This window comes from Gadus chalcogrammus, chromosome 8, assembly GCF_026213295.1.
Source record: "Gadus chalcogrammus isolate NIFS_2021 chromosome 8, NIFS_Gcha_1.0, whole genome shotgun sequence".
NCBI lineage: Eukaryota > Metazoa > Chordata > Actinopteri > Gadiformes > Gadidae > Gadus > Gadus chalcogrammus.
In genome coordinates, this window is record NC_079419.1 from 1054660 (window position 1) to 1082595 (window position 27936).

General features: G+C 50.0%; 1 protein-coding gene across 1 annotated transcript in view; it reads right to left on the reverse strand.

Moving 5' to 3' along the window:
- Nucleotides 1-4160: 4160 nt before the first annotated feature.
- LOC130387136 (E3 ubiquitin-protein ligase HECW1-like) overlaps nt 4161-27936 on the reverse strand; it is a 28382-nt gene continuing 4606 nt past the window's right edge. The window contains exons 4-35 of the mRNA XM_056596130.1: nt 27355-27462; nt 27048-27142; nt 25663-25738; nt 25157-25326; nt 24638-24780; nt 24055-24155; nt 23488-23717; nt 23187-23391; nt 22784-22919; nt 21387-21538; nt 21047-21195; nt 20144-20265; nt 19669-19787; nt 17436-17525; nt 16659-16809; nt 15611-15752; nt 14992-15120; nt 14483-14668; nt 14107-14241; nt 13392-13491; nt 12950-13046; nt 12655-12738; nt 11418-11527; nt 10584-10698; nt 10129-10242; nt 9293-9445; nt 8453-8551; nt 7840-7969; nt 6622-6768; nt 5993-6107; nt 5273-5471; nt 4161-4272 (exon numbers count right to left, since the gene is read on the reverse strand). Coding sequence (XP_056452105.1) covers nt 4161-4272; nt 5273-5471; nt 5993-6107; nt 6622-6768; nt 7840-7969; nt 8453-8551; nt 9293-9445; nt 10129-10242; nt 10584-10698; nt 11418-11527; nt 12655-12738; nt 12950-13046; nt 13392-13491; nt 14107-14241; nt 14483-14668; nt 14992-15120; nt 15611-15752; nt 16659-16809; nt 17436-17525; nt 19669-19787; nt 20144-20265; nt 21047-21195; nt 21387-21538; nt 22784-22919; nt 23187-23391; nt 23488-23717; nt 24055-24155; nt 24638-24780; nt 25157-25326; nt 25663-25738; nt 27048-27142; nt 27355-27462 — 4214 coding nt within the window. The remainder of the gene's footprint in view (nt 4273-5272; nt 5472-5992; nt 6108-6621; nt 6769-7839; nt 7970-8452; nt 8552-9292; nt 9446-10128; nt 10243-10583; nt 10699-11417; nt 11528-12654; nt 12739-12949; nt 13047-13391; nt 13492-14106; nt 14242-14482; nt 14669-14991; nt 15121-15610; nt 15753-16658; nt 16810-17435; nt 17526-19668; nt 19788-20143; nt 20266-21046; nt 21196-21386; nt 21539-22783; nt 22920-23186; nt 23392-23487; nt 23718-24054; nt 24156-24637; nt 24781-25156; nt 25327-25662; nt 25739-27047; nt 27143-27354; nt 27463-27936) is intronic.

Genomic DNA, 27936 nt, shown 5'->3' on the forward strand with positions numbered 1-27936 from the left:
GATTTGCTCGCGAAGGCGGTGGTGATTTGAGGGGATACACCGGAGAAATGATGATCGCCGAGCGCCTCGGTTGGCTGCTTGCTCTGGTGTTAGGTAAAGCAGGACGTGGGTGGGAGAGGGCGGCCTCCACTGCTGCCAGGGTGGCGTTACTTGTTGAGTGTTTTATGACTCCCGCTCCCCTAGTCGTTGTTTTTCAATCCGTCTCTTTCGCTGTTCTCTCGTGCGAGCCGTTATTGGGTAGTGTGTGACGGTGTTCTTTTGATCAGCAGTAGGAGTATTATCCACCGATAACACGGATGATGTGAGTTTCGTTTTTGCATCAAACAAAGACGCTCTGCTTTTTGTTTTCGTTAAACGTTTGACTGCTAAGGAAATGTAGTTGAGTTAATAGGACAACTTAAAACACGCACGCACACACACACACACACGCGTGCGCGCGCACACCACACACATACATGCGCGCACACTCGCTCACACAAACATACACGCACAAAATCAAACGTGTGATATCAGAGATCAAGTGATCAGATGAAGCTAAACTTGTAGGAGGATACCACCATGTGGACAAAAGTGCATTTTACAGGATGTGAATAAATGCGGAGCAGCAGCAGCAGCATCTGCCCACGGCTTTGCTGAGGTCTTCAGTGACGATGTAGTGGAAGAAGAACACAAAAACATTGGTTTGCAACATGGCAATGTTCACTGAAGAGATGTTATTGGACCTCTAAAGGCTGGAAGTGGTCTAACAACCACCTGCTATGCTAAAGTCTTATAGCCTACCAGGACAACAGGACATCTAGAAAAAAGTAGATGCATCCAGAAAAGTATAAAATCTATCGAATAAGGCTGCCTTAACGTTGCCACAAACATGGCTAGTGCACTGGTTATTTATTAAGCATCAATGGAGTTTGGCTTTGAATGTGGCAACATTTGTAGTTTTACTATAGTAGGCCTACTGCTAGGGTCTCATATGTAGTAGGTCCACCTGAGGACACGTAGCCTCAACACATCAGGGATCAGCATCTGGTCCATTCTACCAACACTAGACCTCAAACCTTCCTGCGCACACCCGCATGACAGTGCGAAGATGAGATGTGTGCTCACATGTTACTTTTATGAGAGGATTGACACGTTAAAAGGTGTTACATGACATTCAAGTGGTACAGGCTGCACAACATATTTTCATCGCTTCAAACTGAGAGAGCAAGACACCTCAATGGACTGAGTGTGTGGTGATTTCTTTCCCCACATAAACAAACAAAATGTCGTAAGTTGAACAGAGGGACATTTTCCCCAGCGGATTAATAGTAGGGAAGAAGAAAAAGGCATACAGCAAATAAGCAAATTCGAGCCAATAGCAGTCAATGATGGCGTTCTGTTCACTGACGTGCTGAAGACACCTTCTGCAGCCATGGCAGAACGAGACAACACGAGCATCTACCAGCGAAACTCAACGTGTCTTCAGGCTTTCATTTAGGATGACGGGGTGGGTTGTTTATATATCAACGTAGAATGGTTGAACATCGAATTGAATCGTCGTACAAACAAAAGATACACCACATTGTTGCATTATAATCCGCTCTATGGGTTATTATGTCAAAATAAGAGGGGATGAAACTGAGAAAAAAATAGTGATTGGATCACCAATTAGGTTGTTTTATGACAATAAAATACAAAAAAAGACAAATAAAAAAAGTATTTGTCATTCAAATTGTTTGTCTCATCACACACAAATAGTAGCCCCCCCAACAATTTTAAAGAGTATGGTGCTGAAGGCTCTTCATGGTGTGTGTGTGTGTGTGTGTGTGTGTGTGTGTGTGTGTGTGTGTGTGTGTGTGTGTGTGTGTGTGTGTGTGTGTGTGTGTGTGTGTGTGTGTGTGTGTGTGTGTCCAACATCCCCTCAGCCCTAAGGCTATGTACTTGCCGCACAGAATGGGAGAAGTGATTGAGTTGTGCTACATTACAAGTTATAGTCTTGGAAAAGATAGTGTTAATTTTTATGTTTAATACATCAAATTGACAATTTATTATATTTGACAAAGCACAATTTGATGTTGTAGAATGATATGACGGCTAATATCACAACATTATCGTGATACTTTTTGCACTGAATCTACCCAATCAGATTCAGAATGTTGAGAATGTGCTGTTTGGATTCGACGTTTCATTCTTTGTTGTTGAGCTTTAACGTTACGTTGCTTCTCTCACTCTACATCAGCTGCTCCAGGACTCATCAGTGGCAAAATCAGTTACAATATAAAATTAACTACACTAGTAGATTGATTGATTTCCATTAAATGTGTATGCGTGAGTTTGGTTGCATGCTATCTCTGACAAACAAACATGTTACATTTTGAATTGGCAGACACATGAGAGAAATACTTTGGCTTTTGGAACCAATTAACTAACAATTTGATGAATTTGCATGATGGTTTCTCTGAGACTAAGAATTACAGCAAACAATTTGAAAATGTCAACAAGAACATAGAACACAAACATTAAAAAAATGAAATAAATACAAATCAATAGTTCCTACCGTAGCCACTGCCCTCCGTCCCTGGTCTGATTATTTTATTGTGCATAACATTTAATAGTTTGTACTGAGTCAAACGTTGAAAGTAGAAAAGGCATCATATTTGATTATTGTATGTCATTGTGATGATAATAATAAATAGAACTGATAATGCTTAATTCCAAGTTTTGCATATACTGTGTTTTACCCACGGAAGATGTGTACATGAATAAATAAATAAATACATAAATAAAACATTTTTGTGTGAAATATTCGAGTCTCACAGAGCCAGAAGCTCCATATCTTACAGCATATACATTGTTGTCAAACTACAAAGACAAACTGTGTCCCCCACACCAGTTTCAATTTGCAGAGCTGAAAAATACAAAAACAATCTCATGGCTATTTCCCATTCGAGCAGCGTTACATAGAAATGGAATAGAAATGTCGGATATTCTTTAAGTAAAGCACGTCTAGCAGTCTTCGAACCCCATTGCACGCCTCTGACCACTTTATTAAAAAGTGTCGATTTCACCACAGTGCATCCCACTTCAGATTTGTCCCATACCTGTTAAGATACTAAGGATGGCACGATCTGTATTTTGCTAACATGTATGTGACGAACATGTCTATGTATGTAGCTAGCGTTAAGGTCGGTGGAACTGATCTGATAACAAGGCATTCAGGACAATGGATTCCCTTTCAAATCCTTAACACGGGAAAAAACGAAACCCAAGATCTGTAAAACTTCTCAAAACATGTGTTCACCAAAACAAGCTTTGTAGAACCATGACATCGCAATGCAATACTCGTTTTGTTCCTCTTTGACGCCTTTTGAATGACCTCAAAGTTCCTGTGACCGATCTCTGGCTTCTACGATTTAGAGCCACTTGATGACGCAATATCAAATGTTGCGCAAAGTTTTTCGCACGCCCACTTCTGTGACAACATACCCAGCAACAAACCAGTGAGAAGGTACATGCAGGTGGAGAGAGGGGCCCCCCAGGGGTCTACCGGTCACGGCCCGCAGACTTTATGTCGCCAAAGGTTCCTCCTATGTCCAGTAGCGTGTTGTTCATCCTTCAACCCCCGTAAGAGAGAGAGAGAGAGAGAGAGAGAGAGAGAGAGAGAGAGAGAGAGAGAGAGAGAGAGAGAGAGAGAGAGAGAGAGAGAGAGAGAGAGAGAGAGAGAGAGAGAGAGAGAGAGAGAGAGAGAGAGAGAATCAAACAGGCAGAGTGAGCTTGGTTGGGCTGGGGGGGCGTGGAGGGGACTGCCCCCTTGGGGGGGTGTACTCTACCCCCCAGGGGTCACAGTGCTGCAGTCTGATTGAGGCGCTCTTCCCACTGAAGGCTGCCATGTTCCCGATGAGAGACACAGAAACAAAGAGAGCTGTTGGTGTGTGTGCGTGTGTTTGACGGGTGTTTAGGGAGCAGTGGTCAGTCTGTGGTCGTGCTGTCACTGCGCTCCATACGTAGTGCAGAACAACAGAGAGCTGTGCATCACAGCTCTCTTTCAGTTTGTTTTTTACAGTTTTTACTACTACTGCAGGTCGACGAGGCGGGTCCCTGAGAGAGTTTGCGTGTGTGCGTGCGTGTGTGAGCGCGTGTGTGTGTGTGTGTGCGTGCGTGCGCGTGCACACACACATCCACTACTCGAGTCCGAACGTGCTGGTCTCCTCGACGGCGATGAGGAGCTTATCGTACAACATGTTGCATGATGGGTAAGGAGGGAGATCCAGCCGGTTGAAACACGTGTGAGCCCTGGAGAGACAACAAACACAGGGGGATCGGACTCACTCATTCCTGCTTCATCAATACCCATCGTAGGGGTAGGGCTAGGGATCGATATACGTCAACGCCGCCGCCATCTTGCTGCGGGGTAACCCCCCACCTGAATGAATGAACGTCCCTTTGGGTAGAGGTCCTTTCCCAGTCACCCTACACGGTCTTATTTATAAGCAATCCTGGAGCGGGTTGGAGAGTAAATGAAAAAGGAAAAGTGAAAGGTCTTCATTCAGGCGGGAGGTTACCCCCCCTGTGGCGAGATGGCGCCATGGTTGACGCATGCTTGGAAGCCGACTACGTTATTACAGCCTGCAGCACACATCAGCATGGAAAACCGCATCCCGGAATAGAGGAGGGGGCGATTCAAAGAGGCCCTCCCCGTTGTAGGCCTACCCGCCCCGTTGTTGGCCTACCCGCCCTGCTTTCTGCCTACCTGCCCCGCTGTAGGCCTACCCGCCCCGCTGTAGGCCTACCCGCCCTGCTGTAGGCCTACCTGCCCTGCTCTCTGCCTACCCGTCCCGCTGTAGGCCTACCCGCCCCGCTGTAGGCCTACCCGCCCCGCTGTAGGTCTACCCGCCCCGCTGTAGGTCTACCCGCCCCGCTGTAGGCCTACCCGCCCCGCTGTAGGTCTACCCGCCCCGCTGTAGGCCTACCCGCCCCGCTGTAGGCCTACCCGCCCCTCTGTAGGTCTACCCGCCCCGCTGTAGGCCTACCCGCCCCTCTGTAGGTCTACCCGCCCCTCTGTAGGTCTACCCGCCCCGCTGTAGGCCTACCCGCCCCTCTGTAGGCCTACCCGCCCCTCTGTAGGCCTACCCGCCCCGCTGTAGGCCTACCCGCCCCGCTGTAGGCCTACCCGCCCCGCTGTAGGCCTACCCGCCCCGCTGTAGGTCTACCCGCCCCGCTGTAGGTCTACCCGCCCCGCTGTAGGCCTACCCGCCCCGCTGTAGGCCTACAGCAGTGAGGTGCTCTAACCTACCTGGGCAGGGAGGTGACCTTGCCCCACTTCTCGATGCAGAAGCGCCTCAGGCCGTTGGAGCCGCGCAGCGCGGTGAAGCCCTCGTAGGGCACGCTGGACGTCCCTGTGACGAACTGCAGCAGGCGCAGCCGCTGCTCGTTGTTGAAGCGCTCCACCACGCCCCAGAACCAGCGGATCACCATGTGGCCGTCGTGGTACCCTGGGAGAGGGGAGCACAGCTCAGCACGGGGGGGGGGGGGGGGGGGGGGCGGACCACAGCTCAGCAGGGGGGGGCCAACCACAACACAACACAACACAACACAACGGGGTGGTGCTGTCCCACTATGAAGTAATGGCGGTTTTGGAGGGAAAGACGTTTACATAGACAGGCAGCCGAATGTTCTCTCACTCTTCTACCAGCGTGGTTAATGCTGGTTAATGCTGATTACTGCTGATTCATCAGTCTTTTGACTCTTGATTCACGCAAAATCAGTCTGGCTTTGTGCTCAATTTGAAGTGCATATTTCCTTTTTAAAAAACACACCTTTTCAAGCTATTTTATAACGTGAACTACAATACAGATTTTATTACGTCAATTATTTGGGATTAAAGAAAAGGAACGAAGGATATGAAGAAAGGAACAGCAGAAACGCTTCCAGGCAGAGAAGAAGACAAGGGGCCAATAGGAGGGCTAGAAGGGCCGATGGCTGAAGGGACGGGCCGGCGATCAGCTGAGCTCACCTCCACGGTACTCCGTGTTGTTCCTCCAGTCGTGGAGGTCGATCTCCGCCGTGCCGGCGATCACCAGCTCCAGCTCTCGGGCGTCGAACACCGACACCAGCCGCGAGTCCACCACCTAGAAGGCATTAAGTAGTGGGGGGTCAGACCGACGGCCAGAGACCCTGATGGACGCCGGGAGCAGCTGAGGGTTCTCATGGCTCCGGCCGGAGTCCTCCGTCCACAGACGGACCTGCTGGGTGGTGGGAGGGCTGGACGGGTTGGTGGTGTTGATTCATGTTGTCGTTGGCTCCCACAATGCACCAGATGATGTTAGAGTATAACAAAGGACCAGAGTCAAATATGTAGCAAAACCCCTCGAAAATATGCTAATATGATGCTTTATATCAGTTTAAATCAGGACAAATGTGTTCGAACATGGGTTGTTGTTATTGAAATCAATAGCAGGCAACCTTATTTTGAAGGGTATCTTTTGTATCAAATGAATGAAAATGCATCAGACATAGAAAAGGTCTCACAATCTCACACACACACACACACACACACACACACACACACACACACACACACACACACACACACACACACACACACACACACACACACACACACACACACACACACACACACACCTCGTAGAAGCCGCGGACCATGGCCTCGGCCTGCTGCACCACCCCCCGCTCCACCCTCCAGCGGACCATGCGCTCGATGTACTCCTTCTTGTTCTTCTCCGTCACGTTGATGTTGGCTCCGCCCGACTTCAGCTCCCTCTCCGTCACCTGGGGGTGCGGGCCGCAGGCGACCCGTCGGGACACAGCGGAGGGACAGATGAGTGGCCTGAGGGCGCTCTGACACGCCCACCTCCCCAGCAGAGGGGGGGGGGGGGGGGGCCCAGAGCCGGGGGTCTGAAGGGCCGGTTAAGGTCCCACGTTCACGCAGCGCTGTCACCCCGCGGACGCTCAGACGCTCTCGGGAACCTTGACGGTTCTGCGTCGGGTTTTAGTGAGCGGACCAATCACAGCCCTCGCTGCTGCGTCGCCTCGACGGAAGGTTAACATTTTTGTGAGGCGCGCGTCCGGCCCTTGCGGTGGACGCAAGGAGGGTCCGCAAGGATGTCAGGGGTCCGTGACCCCCTTACATTGTGTGTACATGGGACCATAATCCGCCCTTCAGGACCTCAGCATAAACAAAGGAGGACTTTGTGCATCCAGTCTGGATAAACTGGAGTGAGGCACAACTAAAATAGACGGCTGTGTGCCCTGTGGGCGGCTGCCTTGTGTGTTCACAAGCTCTCCAACGCCCACACTCACCTGCTTCCAGCTGCTTTATGCTCTGAACGACAGGACCTGTTCTGAAACAGCACCACACTGGCTGAATCGGGCCACGCCTACAGCTCTACCGCCCTTCTGTTCTGTACGACTACAATGACGGACCTGGCTCCGCTGGTCCATGGAGAGAGACTACAGGCCGACGCCATGAATCCATCGAGTGCCCCCCTTTGAACATGAGCAGCGTGTTCTATGAACGCATGCATAGATGGCATCAACCACACACAACACAAATGCTGGCTAACCCCCCAAGAGTTAGCCTAGCCCATTAAGCGTCTGTGAACTTCCTTCTCAGAGCATCGGTTTATGACCATCTCATCCCTGATTGGATACTTTGGACCACGAAGGCGTCCAGGGGCCTCTGACAGAGACTGGGCCCTTCTGTCATTCCGAGCTCAGTCTCTGTGTGTCTGCTGTGATTATATGGGATTATCTATAGATTATATATTTATTTGTGGGGGCTGTCAGGTAGGGGGTGGGGGGGGGCTGTGAGACCTTCTCAGCGCGCCGCTGCAGACTGACCTGCCCGAAGACCTCCTCGTTGACGGTGAAGGTGAGCTCCAGGACCTGCGTGATGTCGTTGTCCTTCATCCACTGCAGCGACTGGTGGAACTCCTCGTCCAGGTACTCCAGGTCGCTGAGGTCCGTGGCGCTGGGGGGCGCACAACAGGTAGAGAACACACACACACACACACACACACACACACACACACACACACACACACACACACACACACACACACACACACACACACACACACACACACACACACACACACACACACACACACACACAGATTACAGACTGAATGAATGGTCATGGTTTACACAGCTTTGAAATATTAAATTATAGTACGAGTCCATTTTGGACACTTAAAGTTGCTGTAGGTGAGATTTATGAATTATACTTTTAGTGTAGTTAGTTAGAAATGCCATATCCACCTGTGAGCTATAAGTGATTAAACGGTCACTGCACCTAACCCTGTATCAGACCCAATCTGTCAATCACAGGTGCATGAATGTAAGACGTATAAATGTTTCAACATTTCCTTCTTTTCAGATCTCTCTCTTTCCATCTCTTCCCCTACAGCAGCTCTGACCAACGGTTGTGAGTCATGTGTCAGAGCGTACGTACAGCCGGAGCAGTGCTTTGTAGAAGGGTCTGGTGAAGAAGGCATCCAGGAGGTACTGGTGAATCAGTGCCAGGCCCAAGACCCGACCGCTGAAACGAAACCTGGAGAGAAACAAGCAAATATTTAATAAGGGCTGGATATGCTTTTCCATTATGGCAGCAATAGGATTCAGGTCGGCAGAAAAAACATTTAAATTGGATGATTAGGTTTTGAGGCCACTACTAACGATTGATCACTCATTTAGTTGAACTCTTTGCAACAATACAACTCTCTGGCTACACAAGATTGACAACATTGTTATAACAAATGGGCAGAACAGAAAGTGTACTGGACTCTCTAACTATTTATATCGTTTTATACATATTTGTTTTTTTTTATTTTTTTGAATTTCCTGGATTGATAAAGGTTAATCTTATCCTAACCCATCTTTTATACATAGGTATAAAACGATTAAAAATGTAATATACATACACACAAACAACTACAATAAAAGAACAGGGTTAGGGTTTCAATATATATATTAACTTTCAATGGATTTAGATCATTTTCATATCTATATATGCACGCGCGCATATAAAAATTATCTAAATGAAAATTATCTAAATCCATGTGTGCGTGCGTGCGTGCGTGCGTGCGTGCGTGCGTGCGTGCGTGCGTGCGTGCGTGCGTGCGTGCGTGCGTGCGTGCGTGCGTGCGTGCGTGCGTGCGTGCGTGCGTGCGTGCGTGCGTGCGTGCGTGCGTGCGTGCGTGCGTGCGTGCGTGCGTGCGTGCGTGCGTGCGTGCGTGCGTGCGTGCGTGCGTGCGTGCGTGCGTGCGTATGCGTGCGTGTGTGGTCTCCTCACCATTCCAGCTGGTTCTCCACGAAGGCTGACATGGGGCTGATCTGCACGGTGTAGGTGTCGTTGGCCGAGTACTCAAACAGACCATAATACGGGTTGAACAGCTCCTGGGACAGCAGGAAGAAGAACTCCCTGGAGGGCCCGCTGTAGTCCAGCCTGATTGGTGGAGAGGACCACATGTTTAGAGGCGGAGTCAGCGATGGCGGGTGACCTCACTCCTGTTGGCGTGTGGAGCGAGATCCCAGACGAACACAGCCCGCTCGCCCCGCCCTTCCGTGTTTCGTCCATCGCGTAAAAACCGTCATGAACGCAGCGCAAAACCCCACAACACCCGCCCCTGGTCGGTGATTGGTTGGAACACTATTTATTTGGTTTAGAGTGGCTGGTAGTACCATTTGTTTATGTGTGCGATCTCGGAGCGTAGGCTGCCTACGGAGAAACGTTTTTTGACGGCTGCTTATGGGGCGGGCAGCTAGCGGGTCATGAGGAACGATCAGATGAATGTGGTCGTTTATGTTTCTGCCTAGAATCGCTGATGCAACCTTTAAGGTCTGGGATTCAGATTCAGTGCACTATATTAATCCCGGGGGGAAATTGTTACCGTACGAAATGCTCTGCCCTAGATAGAGAAATAAGGATACAAAAATAGAGAATTGTTATAAAATAAGTAATGAAAAATAAACGTAGACAAAAAAAGAAAGGCAGCAAAATATTAAAATATGCTTAATAATATATTTAACCTTACTATGAAGCGTCTCAATTGAAGTGCGATACTGTAAAGACAGGGTGTGAGGACAGAGAGAGAGATGGTGGATCCATGTGTTGGGAGAAGGACCCACCCTTCCTCTCCGATGAAGGTGATGTAGAGCTTGTTCCTCTGGAGCTCCTTGCGGGAGTAGGCCATGACCTGGTTGAACGTCCCCTCCAGCAGATTGTCCCGGCGAACCATCAGCCTGAGAAACAACAACAACAACAACAACAACAGTAGCATGAGTTGGACAGGAAGACCACAATATCTGACCCTTAACGACTGAAGTGGATACAAATATACTAAGAGGTTTGGGTGTTTGCCGGTAACAGATGGTCTAGCGTGGTATTGAGGGCTACCATGTCAGTCAAGCAGGCAAGTTTGCAGTGTGCCTGATGTACATGGTAGTCCTCAAAAGTGTGTGTGTGTGTGTGTGTTTATATGTGCGCAGGATCATCCCCGTCATACCAAAGCACTAACAGTCCCTGCAGTGTCCACTCTGGCCACTAGAGGCCGCCAGAGTGCGCTCACAGGGTGAGCTCTTACTTGATCTTTCCCGGGCCCTGGCCGTAGCCCTTAGCCTCCAGCTTCCTGTAGAAGTTCCTCAGCTTGGCCTCAAAGTCCCGTCGGTAAGGGGCCGGCGCCCGGGCCCTCTGGGTGCCTGTGCACACACACACACACACACACACACACACACACACACACAAACACACACACATATTAATCCACCGTATGCCTTAATAAAGCATAAGCCGGTGGCTACCCAGTCTGCAGGTTGTGATCCCTCAGATCATCAGTGGTGGACACGCCCTGACGGTCAAGACGCTGAAGCAGCTCAGCTGGCCAATCAGAGGCCGGCACCGGAGCTATCAGGCCTCAGCTGGGCCAATCACAGGCCGGCGCCGGCGCTATCTGGCCTCAGCTGGGCCAATCAGAGCCAGGCCCTGAGCTATCAGGCCTCAGCTGGGCCAATCAGAGCCAGGCCCTGAGCTATCAGGCCTCAGCTGGGCCAATCAGAGGCCGGCACCGGCGCTATCAGGCCTCAGCTGGGCCAATCAGAGGCCGGCCCTGAGCTATCAGGCCTCAGCTTCAGCATTCAGCCGAGCAGTTTTTATTTTGTTTCTTATTTTTATTAACAATATGTCATAATGGACTTTTTTTTTAACGACATTTGACATATTCGTATATAAAATATTACTCATATTTGACACAATATTTTGACCCCAAAAAAGGGTAATGTTGTCCATCAAATAATGAGCAAAGACCTTAACCCTAACCCTAAATCCCAGCTTGTCCCTTTAAGACCTTTTTTAAGCCTTTCTACGAGCGTTGATCGTCATAGGGTCAGTCTGTGACTCGTGTCACAGGGGTCACACCCACCTTTACCGGGAGACTTGCGGGGCGACGCCCCAGGAGAGCAGTGAGGGGAGAAGGAGAAGCCATGTTGGAAGGACGACGGGACGAAAGACATGATGTCCTCCTCAAACAGACTGGAGAGAGAGAGAGAGAGGGGGGGGGGGGGAGAAGAGAGAGAGGGGGGGAGGGAAGAGTGAGAGAGAGAAAGAGAGAGGTACAGAGAGTGAGAGAGAGAGAGAGAGAGAGAGAGAGAGAGAGAGAGAGAGAGAGAGAGACACAGAGCGAGACACAGAGCGAGAGACAGAGCGAGGGCGAGAGCGAGAGCGAGAGAGAGAGAGAGAGAGAGAGCGAGAGAGAGAGAGAGAGAGAGAGAGAGAGAGAGAGCTGGATAACAAGCCCTGTGCAAACCATGAAGGGTGTACAGCACCTTGTGCTTGAATAAAATAAGTTATTAAGGGTCATCTTGTTTGTTTGAGGGCTGATCCACTGAAGCCCATTATATCCAATGCTATTCAAAATACCGCAATGACACATTGAAGTCAAACAATTATGGAAAGCCCTTGATTATGCCGACAGGTGTAGCGGGCTTCAATGTGTAGTTATTAAACTGGCTTTTTAATTTCCATCTGGCAAAATTGAAGAGAAGTAAATCATAAAAGCACAGGTGGAACTATTATACCTTTGCCATTATTATACCTTCAGGAAATCTTTAGGATGCAATCTTAGCATTTCAATATCAAAGAGTGTTACGTATTTTAAGCACATAAACTGCCCCCACATAGCCACTAGGAAGCAGGGTTGAACACACAAGCTGTAATATCTACCCCAGCCACAGAAGGCAGCATCTTTAAGACAGACGTGGAAGCCGCAGCTAAGACGTCACATAGGCCACGCCCACTTCACATAGGCCACGCCTACTTGGTCCATTCGCAGCGCCCGGAGCCAGAGGAGGTCAGAGACTCACCGGCGCCCCGCAGAGAGCCTCGGGCCTAAGCCCGGGGCTCGAAGTAGCTCTCGGTATTTCACTCTCAAGTGTTAGATACAATTCCCTCCCTTTTGCTTCATAGTTACCATACCGATATACTTTAACAAGTAAAGTAAAGCGACCCGTTTCAAACTACTTTCAACAAGAGCACGACAAGAGTAAGAAGAAAGGGAGCAGGGTGAACACTAAAGCACCCTGCAGTGTGCCGGGGACATGGAGGGGATTGGGTGACGAGAGAGAGAGAGAGCCGGGACAGAATAGATCGGCTTTCAGTACCTCAGCAGAATGACCAGGTCGGCATCACAGGACAGCCGCTCAAGACGCGGAGCTCCTTCTGTCCTGATGTAGTGGATCTTCTCCCTGCACACACACACACACACACACACACACACACACACACACACACACACACACACACACACACACACACACACACACACACACACACACACACACACGTTCCAGGATTACATCTGATGAAATCCTCAAATCATGATATTGTGGATTGACCTTTGATTGACTGCTTATCATACTAATAATTCATGGAGTTTAAAGAGGGGTCAGGGGTTACCTGAGGGAGGGGTTCCGGGTCAGAGCCGGCTGGCGGTCTGTCAGGATGTCCAGGACGCCGGGCTGACGCAGGAACGCCACGATCTTGTCGTTGTAGGCTAGCAGGCGAAAGAAAGTTCAGTGAGGAACGTTCAGTGAGGAACGTTCAGCGAGCCGTAGCTTGGGGAACGTTCAGTGAGGAACGTTCAGTGAGGAACGTTCAGTGAGGAACGTTCAGTGAGGAACGTTCAGTGAGCAGAACGCTCAGTGAGCAGAACGCTCAGTGAGGAACGTTCAGTGAGCAGAACGCTCAGTGAGGAACGTTCAGTGAGCAGAACGCTCAGTGAGGAACGTTCAGTGAGCAGAACGCTCAGTGAGGAACGTTCAGTGAGGAACGTTCAGTGAGCCCTACCTTGGGGAACGTTCAGCGAGCCCTACCTTGGGGAACGTTCAGCGAGCCCTACCTTGGGGAACGTTGTCCTGCTGTTGCTGCGTCCTCATGGCGGCCACCAGGCCCTTCCCCGACCGGGACATCATCCCTCTGCTCCGGGACACGTCGGAGGCCTAGCGCAGGAACCACACACGCCATTAACACACACACACACACACACACACACACACACACACACACACACACACACACACACACACACACACACACACACACACACACACACACACACACACACACACACACACACACACACCTAGAGAGCTGTATGCGTTTAACAATGTTGCTTTTTATCATAATGTTATACTTTAACTAAAATATTAGTATACTCTAACCCACTGGAATTTTTACACCAAATGTTTATATGAATGACCAATTCAATAACTCACTTCATATCAACATCGATTGGATGGATCAACCCTAGCAGTTCATCTCATGACGAAACGACCCGTACCAAAGCCAAAGCATCTCAAAAGCACAGAAGTCTTTTTGTTGTTGGACAGCTTATTTTAATTTGTGGTTTTCGTCGTAGGTAAATATCACTTAAGTGTAACTATCACCCGTGTTTCATCATTTTATTCTATTGTTAATTTTGCTTTTTTTTTTATTTACTTAAAAATAAAACTATCTCAGTCCACTCCCCAGAGCCCCTCCCAGAGGCCGGTGGGAGGGACTCTGGCGTTGCTGCGGCGTCGTCATGGTGACCGCGGCTAGCCGAGCGGCCGTACCTCTCCAGCGCTGTAGCTGCGCAGCCTCTGCAGGTGGCGCCGGTGAGTCAGGTGGTTGGGCAGACGGCCGTTCTGCAGGGGGATGCGGGGGTCGATGAAGGTGGTCCCGCGGCTGTTGTGGTCCACGAAGAAGTTCTGGGGGACGGGGGGACGACGTTATGCACGGATGGTTTATGTGTTTCATTAACCCGGCCGTTATGTGGTAACGCGAGCGATGGGAACTCAGTGGGTCACGTGTGAGCCACGTGTTGACAGACACACAAAACACACACATAAGCGCGCACAAATCAGAAAGAAACCAACTGGGGGGTACCACACATACTACGGTGACCCTGACCCCAGCCCAAGGGGGGGGCCCGGGTCTGGGGGTGCTCACCTTTCCCTGGGGGTCCGTCTTCATCTCCCAGCCCCCCGGCAGGTCCAGCTGCTGGCTGGAGAAGCGGTTGATGAAGGTGACCAGGTCGCGGTTGTGCTGGTAGCGCTCAAAGTTGCGGGCGTCGCGGCGGACCTTCAGGATCATGTGCTTGAGACACGTGCTGTTGGTGAAGAGGCGGTAGGCACCCTGGGGGGGAGAGGGGGGAGAGGGGGGAGAGGGGGGAGAGGGGGGAGGGGCATGGGTGAGGCGGGTCCTGGGCTCCCTCTGAGAGAGGCTAGAGGCCACTGGGTATGCACACATTGAGAGGTTCTTCTGCACAACAATTGTGTGCTTCTTGCAATAAGAATTTGCATCTGTCCTAGACGCAATCTCATGAAGGAATTGTCACGACGGGGGTATTTGGTGTGTGTTTGTGTATGTATGTCTGTATGTATATGTCTGTGTGTGTGTGTGTGTGTGTGTGTGTGTGTGCGTCTGTGTGTCTGTGTGTGTGTGTGTGTGCGTCTCACGTAGTTGGCGTGCAGCACGGTGAAGAACTCGGGGTGTGTGATGAACTTGACGGCGGGACTCTGGAGCAGAGCGGAGAGCTTCTGACTGCTGGCCAGGGGGGGGGGAGGGGGAGGAGTCCACAGGGGCCTCTGCGCGCACACACACACACACACACACACACACACACACACACACACACACACACACACACACACACACACACACACACACACACACACACACACACACACACACACACACACACACACACACACACACACAAAGGCTCAAGATTAGGCTATGTTTAAATGACATCCCGTACACCTCAGAAGATACGATACAATTTCATGTTGATGTTGACTTCATATGAAGTCATAATTTGCATGGCTGTTTGATACATTTGAATGCATTCATTGAATAGTGTGGTACGATCGTATCAGCGTCGGACGACTTTTTTCCTCGATATTTTAATTTTTTGTTGTTTATATTTTTTTTGAATTGAGGCTTGTACATTTTTTTCACATCATTGTGTCATTTTTATTATTTAAATTTAGGGAACAAAAGCAGCATCGGCTCCAAATATCGGCTCAAGAAAATCGGTATCGTCGTGTCGGTCATCGGCCTACCGTTGTTGTCGGCGGGGGGGACGGCGTCCGTCTCAGAGCTGTTGCTGAACACGGTCCCCTCGCTCCTCCAAGCCCCGCCCCCGTTCTCCTCCCCCCCCTCCTCCTCCTCCTCCCCGCCCCCTTCTGTCGCCATGGTGCGCTGGATGCTCTGGTACCTGAGGGGATGGACGCACACACACGCACACACACACACGCGCGCACAAAAACACACATGCACACACACACGCAAACGCACACACACACACACACACACACACACACACACACACACACACACAGATACATTTTGTCCTTGTTTCAACATTGAAATACATTTTGCAATACTGTCCGTCCCACGGGGCCGAGCACCTGCACCATGTAAAACAATCCTGAGGAGAAGAGTGTGTATATACACACACACACCCCTATTATATAGCACAACTCTGTGCTGGGTCCACTGACCTCTATACGCCAGCACACACTTTACTAGGCTAGCATGCTATTAGTCAATGTGCTAATATTCCACTTCTAACTACTAGCAAACACGGTATTGTTCAGCTGTACTCTCGCCCTTTGCGTCGTGAATATGCATTCCTTTGTCGAAATTCTGCTGAATTGGCACCCGACATTAAAATAAGAAGAAAAATAAGAAGTTCAGCTAATAAAGACTAAATCACACAACATTCCTCAGATTTAAAGTAGATATAGTCTACTTTAGAGGTGACATATTATACCCACAGGTGTGAGTGTGATTAGCTGTTATGAGCCATTTAGAAAAACTAGCCTCTTCTGACATCACAGGTGGGCGTGTCCACCTAGATGTATGACGGATAGATAAGCAGCGTGTGCTACAGTCCGCTGGGTAGGCTGGTAGACCGATCTACCCAGCACACATCGCGGTGGACACGCCCCCTTGTGATGTCAGAAGAGGTAGATTTACAAAACGGCTTGTAGCGGCTAACCATAGATATGTCACCTTTAAACCATTAAACCGTCCCCCCCCAGAGACCCAGAGCTAGCTCGCCCCTGGTGTCAGTAGCGGCGGCGGCGGTGGCGGGGGGAGGGGGGGAGGGGGGTGGTACCTCCGGTTGAGCTGCTCCATCTGGTGGGCGGAGCCTGAGCGGCGCATGCCGTTGGGGGTGGCGGCGGTGGTGGGCCTCTGCCAGGTGGTGGTCCGGTTGATGTGGTCCACGTAGAACACACGACCGTGGCTGTCCACGCGCGCCTCCCAGTCTGCCAGACAGACAGACAGACAGACAGACAGACAGACAGACAGACAGACAGACAGACAGACAGACAGACAGACAGACAGACAGACAGACAGACAGAGAGAGAGACAGACAGACAGGAAGACAGACAGACAGACAGACAGACAGACAGACAGACAGACAGACAGACAGACAGACAGAGAGAGAGAGAGAGACAGAAAGACAGACAGACAGACAGACAGACAGACAGACAGACAGACAGACAGACAGACAGACAGACAGACAGACAGACAGACAGACAGACAGACAGTGAGTGTTTTAACGTAGGCCTTGTGGAATAACCCACCAAAGGTTTGATAAAACATACTTTACTTCATATTGTGAGAATGTTGGTTCACTCACTAGTGTACGCTCTCATCATAATCAATATTTGCGTTATAGAAAATAATAATAAATACTATTATTAATTATTTAATTATTTTTCTTTTGAATCAAGAACGGGGATCTGGATACCTACCTAACAAACCAATATCAGAATATTGGAATACTTAGGATCAGCAACCATACACATATTTATTATCCAAACGTATTTATACGGTGGTCTGACATCTGTGTGGGTTTGCAGAGCAGCCCGGTGGAGTTGAGTCTTACTGGGAGGCAGCGGTTCGTCGATGGTCGGGTAGTGGTCAGACTTCAGGGCAGGCATGGGGCAGGCTGGGCTCGACGGCCTGAAGCAGTCGTCTGTCGATCACAACACAGACAACGAGGTTATTCAGGACACTGAATGACGCCGGCGGCTAAAGTGTCCTCGTTCCTTTATGAGTCGGATCCCTGATCCGTCGGGTGCGCGCCTAAGGGGGATCACCTTCTACTCTGCAAGAAATGCACTACAATTCTCTAGAAAGCAATCCAATCACAAAACCTCTCCTTTATGTCGACGTGCACAGTGCAGGCCGTAGACGGACTCTTTATCAGCCATTACTTTAGCCGTCTTAAGGATGAGGAAAACATGGAGTGAGAAATGATTGAGGATGATCCTCAATCATTTCTCCCTCCATGTTTTCCCCATCCTTATAGAGGACCTATTATACTACTTTTCTGGTCTTAATTTCTTATTAGTGACTCCTATAGCGCAACCTGACACGAACCACAGCACAAAAAACAATGTAGGTTCTCGGGAAACTCTTCCTCTCATCTGGGTGCTTTCAGCCTTCTCTGTCAACGCTCGGTTTCGTCCTTCTCCGCCCCCTCGCCCCCCTCCTGCCAACCCAACTCCGTTGTGATTGGTTCCCTTCCTTGAAGCGCGTGCGCGGGCAGATTTGACCAGGCATATGGGGGCGCGGCAGGAGTGCCTCTACGTAGAGGATTTCCCGGAAATGTGAACAAGTGAAATGCAAACGTTGTCCCGAGTGTTTCGCGCTCTGCACAGCCACCCCAGACTGTCAGCAGGGAATACGTCGAAATGCATGTACGTCAGGGATGGAAATTAACACCCGCCACACGCCATTTGCGGGTGGATTTGTATGGTGGCGGGTGAATTGTGTCACTTCACCCGCCACTGTGGCGGGTAATACTTTCCAGTCAGGTCCGATCAAATTTGCATATCTAATACATTCGTTATACGGCGCTGCAAAGTTCCACAACCATTACTGTCAACATCCGGGCCCCTTCTTCCTCTACGCCTCTTTTGCTGAACTGCGACTGTCAATATCCGGGATAATATCGGCAACAGGGCTCTCAAGTCTCACGCGTTCGGCGTGAGACACACACAATTCAACCCATGCACACGCTCACACGCCACACGGTAGGGTAACCAGACGTCCTCTTTTGCCCGGACATGCCTTCTTTTTGACACACTTTTAAAAAATGTGTGTCGGAATTTCAAAATCGTCCGGGATTTTATTAAAGCCTCATATATGTTCACATTGAATTTGAGTTGCGTTTCTCTGGGTCGTTCACAAACTAGTTAGGCTACGCCCTCCCCTACTCAGTTCTGTTCGCTTCGCATTGGTGGAAGTGAGTAGGGGGAGTGGTTAAGTAGAGCCTTCAGATTGGACGGTTTGACCTACTGTTACCGTCGTGTTTTGTATTTATTATTTTACCATTATTGTTTTATAGGGACAAACATTAACAAATGTCTCCTACAGGGGATTGATAAAGTTCTATCTATTGAACAGAAAGAAACACTTGGTCATACTTTACACACTTTACCACAGCATTGACCTACTGAATGCCACAGATATATTTTCAGCATTGGACTGAATGCCACACATATTTTCTTCTGAATATTAGTGTTAAGGGCATATAATGCTTACTATCATACGTTAGTTACCATGTCTGTGTGGACACATTTGTATGCAGTCACATGTAAATACAAAAAAACAAATGTTCCTATTGACTTATGATGGTGTAGCCATGCATGTTGTTTTATTATTAATATGTCAATTCGTTTTTTAATGAAAATACTTTGTATAGATGAATTATCCCCAAACTTGTCATCGTAACACCAACTGATGTGTATGAAAAACACTTTTCTTATCTATTGTTACTCCTGTATTATATTGTTTAAAATGTACGCATATATTAAAAAATATATAGCGTATAAAAAGTGGCTGGTAAAAAAGATGAGTGGCTGGTGGGCAAAAAAGTTAATTTCCATCTCTGATGTACGTCATTATTCGACATTTTAGTATGGTTAAACATGACTATCAATCATTATATCAACGTTTATAGGTCATAAAAGTCAAAAAAGCATAATAGGTCCCCTTTAAGAGGGCCTGGGTGGGGGGGGGGGATAAACTCTGGGCCTGTGAAGCCTTCTGAGAGGGTAACCGTCCTCAACGGCTCCACAAATCAACCGCACCCGAGCTGAGGTAGAGCTCACCTTCTGACCCGCAGCACTGCGAGGAGGAACCTTCCCCGGGGCCCTTCCCCTTGGCCCCTCCGGCCTCGTCCTCGTCCTCGTCCTCGTCCTCCTGGGATGAGAAGGCCGTGCCCCCTGACCTGCACAGCGTCCACGCCCAGGGGAGAGACGGATCACTGCAGGCACTCTACAGGCCGCCCCCGCGGAGCGAGGCCCCGGAGGGCGACGCACGGCGAGACGCCCGATGGCTTCATGTTGGCCCAAAGTGTTCAACTCACTCCAATAAGCATTGTTAAGAACATGCACTGAATATCACAAAGTCTGTGCATGAATGCGTGCGTGCGTGCGTGTCCGTGCATGTGCGTGCGTGAGTGCGTTCAAGTGTGTGTGCGTGCAAATCCTTGTGCACGTGTGTGTGTGCGTCTGTGTGCGTGTGCGTGTGCGTGTGCGTGTGTGAGTGTGTGTGTGTGTGCGTGTGTGCGTGGTGGACCCTGACCTGTGCTGGCCCAGTCGGGCCGGCCTCCCTCTCTGGGTGAAGCAGGAGTTGCTGCAGCACGGCTCGTACTCCTCCTCCTCCTCCTCCTCCACCTCGTAGCCCATCCCGTTCACCGCCGCGCCCTGGGGACCACAGCGCTGTTAACTACCCAGCAGCACCACTGGTTAACTACCCAGCAGCACTACTGGTTAACTACCCAGCAGCACCACTGGTTAACTACCAAGCAGCACCACTGGTTAACTACCCAGCCGCTACAGCAGCAGTATTTAAGACTGGAGGGTTGGAAAGGGAGAGAGAGCAGAAATGATTTTAAACTATGCGACCAATGAAACAGCCTCCTCCCTCTCTCCTCCAATAGAGAAGTGTTGCTTTTTACCCAACTTTGATGGACAGGAAAAAAGATGATCTGAGCCAATCAGGGAAGAGAAGCCCTGATTGGTCAGAAAAGTCCAAAATCGATATTGCATGCTATACAGAGGCAGGCACATATACCCTCAATGTGTCTGGGTGACTGTTACATGACTGTTACTTTACCTTCAGTGTGTGTGTGTGTGTGTGTGTGTGTGTGTGTGTGTGTGTGTGTGTGTCTGTGTGTGTCTGTGTGTGTCTGTGTGTGTGTGTGTGTGTGTCCTAGGGCTGGGCGATTAATCTAATTTTGATCGCGATTTCAATTTTAGCGTAAAAACGATCACAAAACTAATATACCGGTAATTGAGTTTTCGATTTTTTTTTTCTTTTTCATTAAAAGTTTTATAGAACAACTGGATACACATCTGTACATTATTTTAGATTTGAACATTTTGTGTTTCTGAATAAATACATCAAGTTTTCAAACTCAAAATAATCGTTTGAATAATCGTGATTCCAACGTTGACCAAAGTGATCCTGATTCTGGTTCCTCACCTCAGGGTGCCTCCCCTCCGCGTCCAGCCTCAGGGCGAGGTCCGACAGGCGGTCCACGGACAGGGAGCGGGGCAGGGTGCGCCGGGGCCCCCCCTCTGGGCCCTCATGGGGGCCCCCGGCGGAGCCACAGCCGCCCTCCTCCCCCCCCTCTGGCAGGAGAACAGACTGATGAGGAATCGATTCAGGGGTCTCTCTCTCTCTCCCCCTCTCCCTCTCCCTCTCCCTCTCCCTCTCCCCCTCCCCCTCACACACACACACACACACACACACACACACACACACACACACACACACACACACACACACACACACACACAACACTAAACCGTCAGCGCCTCACCCAGGGGCCCGTTGGCTGAGGCCGTCCCTGGGTCTTCGTCGAGGCCCTCCAGATCCAGGGACTCGCCTGACACGGCGTCCCCGTTGAGCAGCTCCTCGGGCTGGCTGCAGGGCAGCGTGTGGAGCAGCTGGTGGATGCGTATGTAGTGCGACCTGTGAACCAGGAGCGCTTTAGTTCTACTCAAACGTTACACTCTGAGGAGACCATGTCAGGGGCCTTGAAGACCAGGAAAAGGGATTATTCATGTTTAGGCAAATCAACGTCAACAAAAATATATGAATCATTATGCATCAATGATTCAAACTAGTGCTGTCAAGCGATTAAAATATTTAATCGCGATTAATCGCATTAACGTCATAGTTAACTCACAATTAATCGCGAGTAAGCACATTCTTTTCTATGCTAAATATCCCTTGATTTCTTAGTCCCATAATTTTTTTCTCATTTTAATGCTCTTATCAACATGGAGAAGTGCATCGGCTTGCCTTGTGCAAATGTTTTTTTATTGATAACAACATTGGCATATACTGATCAAAACAGGACGATACAAAAAAAGCCTACAGTGCAATTAAACGATGAACATCCAAACATACTGCCTTGAACATAGCAGTCAGGCTACTGCTTCTTTGTTTTGAGCCAAAGAAAAAAAAAAGAAAAAAAAGGTTTTAAAAAAAGAAAAATAATTGCGTTAATCGCGCGATAAAATTGGTTTGCGTTAACGCCGTTAATAACGAGTTTAACTGACAGCACTAATTTGTACATTACATGTTATAATGTATAATGATCTTCATTCTATTTGTTTTATTGATAGTTCTAGACCGTTGTATGCTGTTCAATATCCAGCCGTTGGAACGATATAAAAGATGAACCAAACGTCCATCCAATGTGATATAAGAGCCCTGTATTCCGACAAGGGCTTTATAAATAAACCAATACCAATGCTGAATGTATCTCTCAGCATGAGAAGACCGACCGACCTTATTGAATAGAAGACAGTATCGTAACTACCGCCAGGAGTGAACCCTAAAGGCCGAACGCTCAACAGAATCCAGGGGCTTCAATTGAGGTGCAGATGTGTTCCTATAAAATAAATCCCAATAAACCAACACCGATTGAATACTGCTTCAACGATCCGTTTCCTACAGATCAGAGGGAAGCTATTCCTCATGGCTCAGCCGACCAATCAGAGGGGTCAGGAGGACGCAGCCGACCAATCAGAGGCATCTGATTGGCATCTCGGAGGGACTCCTCCTGATGCTTCTGATTGGTCGGCTGAGTCCTTCTGATGCCTCTGATAGGGTGGGCTGAGTCATGAGGAGGGACTCCTTCCCCACCAATCAGAGGCATCAGAAGGACGCAGCCCTCCAATCAGAGGCCCCAGGAGGCGTTCCTCTTACCTGGGCGTCTCGGGCTCGGAGCAGGAGGCGATGACCGTCTCCAGTTTGGACACGGGCAGGGAGCAGGGCCGGCTCCGCCTCCTTGGCAAGCTCCTGATGGTCACAGGACAGCCGTTCTCTCCTTCCTCCCCCGTCCCCTCCCCCTCCTCCTCCTCCTCCCCCTCCTCCTCCTCCTCCCCCTGCCCCCCCGGCTCCGGGTCTCCCAGGGTCCTCCTCCTCTCCTGCTGCTCCCCCCCCCTGTCTCTGCTCCGTCTCTCCGGGGACCCCCCGTCCTGCGTCCCACCGTTCTCCTCCCACTGCTCTTCCTCCTCTCCTCCTCCTCCTCCTCCTCCTCCTCTGGTCTCCCCGTCCTCCACTCCTCCCTCCCGTCTCCCCTCCTCCTCCTCCGCCTCCCCCTCCTCGCCTCGGGGCGTGGAGGGCGTGTGCAGACTCCTCTCCTCGCTGGCCTCCTGCACCGTCGCCAACGGCGACTCCGTGACGCCCGCCGCGTCCGCTTTGGCCGAGGCGGCGCCCTGAGTGTCCCGGGTCAGGCCGGCCTCAGGGGGATCTGGACCGGACGGCTCCTTCTCCTCCTCCTCCTCCTCCTCCTCCTCCGTAGACGCCGTCGTCTGGGCGACAGCCGACCCCTCCGTCCCACCGCGCTCCGTCTCTCCCGCCGCCGCCGCCGCCGCCGCCGCCGCCGCCGCCGCCGCCGCTGGCTCCACGCTGCAGACGGGGTCCGACGGGAGCCCGTGGCGGCCGGTTCTGGACGGCCTCCGGTGTCTCGACCTCTGGGGGGGCTCGCCGGCGCCGGGGCCGTGGTTGCCCTGGGCGACGCGGAGGGGGCTGCGCGTGTCGTCGGACGAGGTGTGGGCCGCCCGCGAGGGGTGGCTGGAGCGCCGCGCGGCCGGGGGCTGGCGGGCCGGGGAGCACTCGGCGCTGAGGGTCTCGTCGTCTGGAGGTACAGAGCCGAGCGCTTTTTAAACGTTTGTTTTCGTGATAAGGTCGCACTGCGCTCGAGACAACTCGGAACTCGGAAGTTTCGGCGCTGAGATTCCGATCTTCCGACATGATTGCGTTTACTCCGAGCAGCGAGTTGTCTTGAACGCAGCGTCGCTCAGGTCCATCAGAACCTCATCATTGTCTTTAGTTTCATTGACTAATGACTATCTGGTAACAAAGTATTTTTTGCACAGTGAAGCTGTGACAACCACATGAACGTTTTGGGGGACACTCATGTGTTCATCCTCATTGTACCTCATGTCCTCTGTGTCATCCGGAGCGGTACAGACCTGGGTGTATGGACGATGTGATCTCGAAGCGGAACTGGAGCTGACCGGTGACGTGCTCATTGGGTAGTCTGCGTCCCAGAGTGTAGTGCACCATCCTATCGCTGAAGAGCAGAAGGACATTCAGATGAGAAGCTCATTTGCATTGACGTGGAGACATACGTACTGTTGACATGGCTGGCATCACAGAACCAGCACATTGCATATATAAATTGTTAATTTGTATATTTATGTAAATTGAAGTGGTTTCCTTCTTTCAGCAATGGTTTTTAAGAGCTGCAGCTGTGTAATTGTGCATTTGAAATGTAAATGAGCACCCTTTTCACATGACAAGTGAGAACACTTAGTCCCCCTGTGATGTTGAAAAGGAAGGAAATCATTTTGTCAAATAAAAAACAAGTACATCCGCTCGGATCTGCATACATTCTACCAATCTCTAGCAACTAATGTAGTCCCTGAGGAATGTTTTCATCCCTGTGCCCTCTGCCCCCCCCCCCACACTGGCCTACACTAACACGGTAAAAGGACAGACGGTCGCCTTGGTTCCAAATAGTTCCATATTAAACAGTAAACCATCTCCTCCTACCCGATCGCGTGTTTCTCCAACAGCCTCTGGACGGGCATTGAAAGCTTGCCCAGGAAACGCTTGAAGATGGGTCGGCTTTTAGCAAACTTATCCTTTACTTCTATTTCCAGAACGTCTGTCGGCAGCGAGACGAAGCTGAAGCGCTGCGGTGACAGACGGACGTGGAGGGAGGGGGTCGAAGGATGAGAACAGAGCAGGAGGAGGAAGACAGTCAATAATTAATACCACGTTCTATACCACGTTCTATATCATGTTCTATATCCTGTTCTATACCATGTCCTATACCACGTTCTATATCACATTCCATACCATGTTATATATCATGTTCTATACTACTGCTGTTGTTTTATCTTGGCCAGGACACAAAAAAGTTTAATAATGGTGTAAACGTCAATCTATGTGTGTGTGTGTGTGTGTGTGTGTGTGTGTGTGTGTGTGTGTGTGTGTGTGTGTGTGTGTGTGTGTGTGTGTGTGTGTGTGTGTGTGTGTGTGCGTGTGCATGTGTGTGTGTGCGTGCACCTCTCTGTTCCAGCGGGGGTTGATGGTGCTGTACACGATGCCCGAGCGCTTGTCCTGGCCGTGGTGCGGCAGCGAGGGGAAGATGCTGTTCTTCCCCGGCTGGATGGAGATCTTCAGGTAGGGGTCCGGGCTGAAGAACATCCCCTTCTTCAGGCCCACCGCGTTGAAGTCTTCACAAGATAAACACAAAAGGAGGCTCAGGTTGCAAAACTCTTCCAGGCTTGATAGTAATAGTGTCTGAAAAATGGCATCCAACTCAAAGACCAAGAAGGTGCTGTGTAATCTGTGTGATAGCAGGGCCAGCCTGGTGCACACTAAGTAATGATCGTCGTGTTTGCGGGAGAAACCTGTCAACCCCGTCTCTTCGGCTAAGAAGAAATCTGTTCAAGCATTTGGGCCGAAGTGTGTGTGTGTTTGCGTTTGCGTGTGTGAGAGTGTGAGTGTGAGCGGGCGTGTACGCGCATGCGTGTGTGTGTGTGTGTGCGTGTGAGTGCGTGTGTACCAACCAGACAAACAGAAGCTGATGAGTCTTCTTGAGCCCTGTGCTGGGGGCGCCTCTTCAGTAGAGTTCTGCTTCAGCACCTGGAGGAGGAACGGACGAGATCTGCATGAGACCGTCAAGGTCTACAAGAGCCGTCACACACGGATAAAAACTGATATAAGGGAGCTCGGCTTTTAAGCCTGTTTGGAAAAATACTCGGTCTGCAACATTAACTAGGTTTCAGTGGAAACATTACCGTGAAAATTAAATCTCGGTCACTAGCTGAGTGACAGGGCTAGGGCTGAACGATTCATCGAATCAAAGCGACTTCGCGATGTACTGTTGCAGGACGCGATTTGCGAATCACAATGGCTGTGATAAAAAAAAACAGAATACCGTTTTATTTGTGCTTTATTAAAAAGTGAGATGGACAGGAAGATATGGGGGAGAGGGGAGGACATGCAGTGAAGGACCCCGGGCGGGAATCGAACCCGGGTCGCTGCCATCAGGAAATCATCCCAGTTTATTGGTTGACTGCTTCCAATGCTGTGTCGGTCTTACCATAGAATGGTTTATTAGTGGTTGAGTGTATAATACAGGATAAGGAACTTCACTCATAATATTGTTTGAAATAATCGTAATTGGATTAATTCCCCATATCGTTCTGCCAGGCCCGACGCTCCCGGTACGCAGAGTACGCAGAGTACGTAGGGAACCAAGTACCTGGGGGGGGCACCACAAATTAAGGTTTGAAGAAAATAAAAATACTCATAATAAAATAATTACATTATTGAATTACAAAAATCTATAAATTAGTTATGAAGAGGCCCACCGTTGTTTTTTCTTAATTGTATAACCCAGGGGTCTCAAACTCGCGGCCCGGGGGCCAATTGAGGCCCACAGGATGATATTTTGTGGCCCCCTACTTGACATCAAAGTTTAGTGTTAGTGCGGCCCCCAAATTGAGTGTCTTGCCACACTTTTTTATAACTTGTGATAGGGTAACCAGATGTCCCGGTTTTGCCGGGACAGTCCCATTTTTGAGTTGCGTGTCCCGACAAAAGCCAAAGGATGCTAAAATGTCCCGGTTTCCACCAACCACTATGAAATGTCCCCTGTTGTCAGCGATTACATAGCCAACGTGATCTAATTAAAGCCCGATCATTAACTTAGATTGGGTCAGTTGTGCTCTTTTTTTCTGTGCAATATTTGATGCAGCCCAGCCTGACACAGGCTCTACCTTCGGCGGCCCCCAGGTAAGTTGAGTTTGAGACCCCTGGTATAACCTATCGCTCAGGGCCCCCCCCCGCTCGCAAGTCCTGTCAGGGCACCATTAAATGTCGAGTCACCCAGGGCACCGGAACGGCCAGCGCCGGCCCTGCGTTGGGCCCGAGGCGGTGCCATGCTTACCGGGGCGGTGGGGTTCTTCACCGTGACGGTCGGGGTCGTGGCCCTCAGCGCCCCGCTCAGACCGTGGAAGTACTTGAAGCAAACCTTGGTCTCGGCTGGAGGGAGGAACGGTTCGGTCGTTATTGAACCACTTGTAATAGCGTGAGAGACAGCACAATCGTCGGCACTAGCGTCGCTGTCACAGCTAGACGCATCCGTGTTAAACTGAACGCAGAATGTGGGAACAAACAGATCATCTTCACAAGCACACATATTGAGGCGCATTGTTGACACACCTGCAAGCAGCTGAAAACGAACTGACACTTACTTTCTACAAAGTAGCTGTTGGCCTCGATCTTCCACACAATCTGGCCCTTATGCGATCCGTTCACCCCGCGGCTCTTGTAATCCAGAAAGTTTTCGGACAACACCTCGTCTGCCGAAGAGACAGAAGGACGACAGCGTGGTCGGCGCACTGGGTTTCCCATAGGGAGGAGGTTTCATAATCGCAAATCCATGGAATTGTGTACAATATCAACACAACATCTGCTTAAAAGCCATCCCTCAGGTGGAGGACTGCAGCCCAGGTCCACGTCGCCATGGAGGCGTGTCTTATTCATAACAATATTCACAACGGTGCGTAAAGATAAAGACGGCCACATTGCTTCTCTTGCTAGTTCATTTACGGTGAAAGGCAATACCGAGTGTTCTGCCAGGACTAGGATTTCCGTAGGACGCACAGAGAATTAAAAAGCTTTTCACACAACCTTGTGATTATAACTTTAAAGGGGTACCGTCCGTCACACTCTGCAGTTTTCTAATAATAGAGAGAAGTGCTTCTGACGTGTGTTGGGCAGAAAATCCTGTCTGCAACATAAACTCAGATTCAGGGAAAGCAACTTGGAAAAGT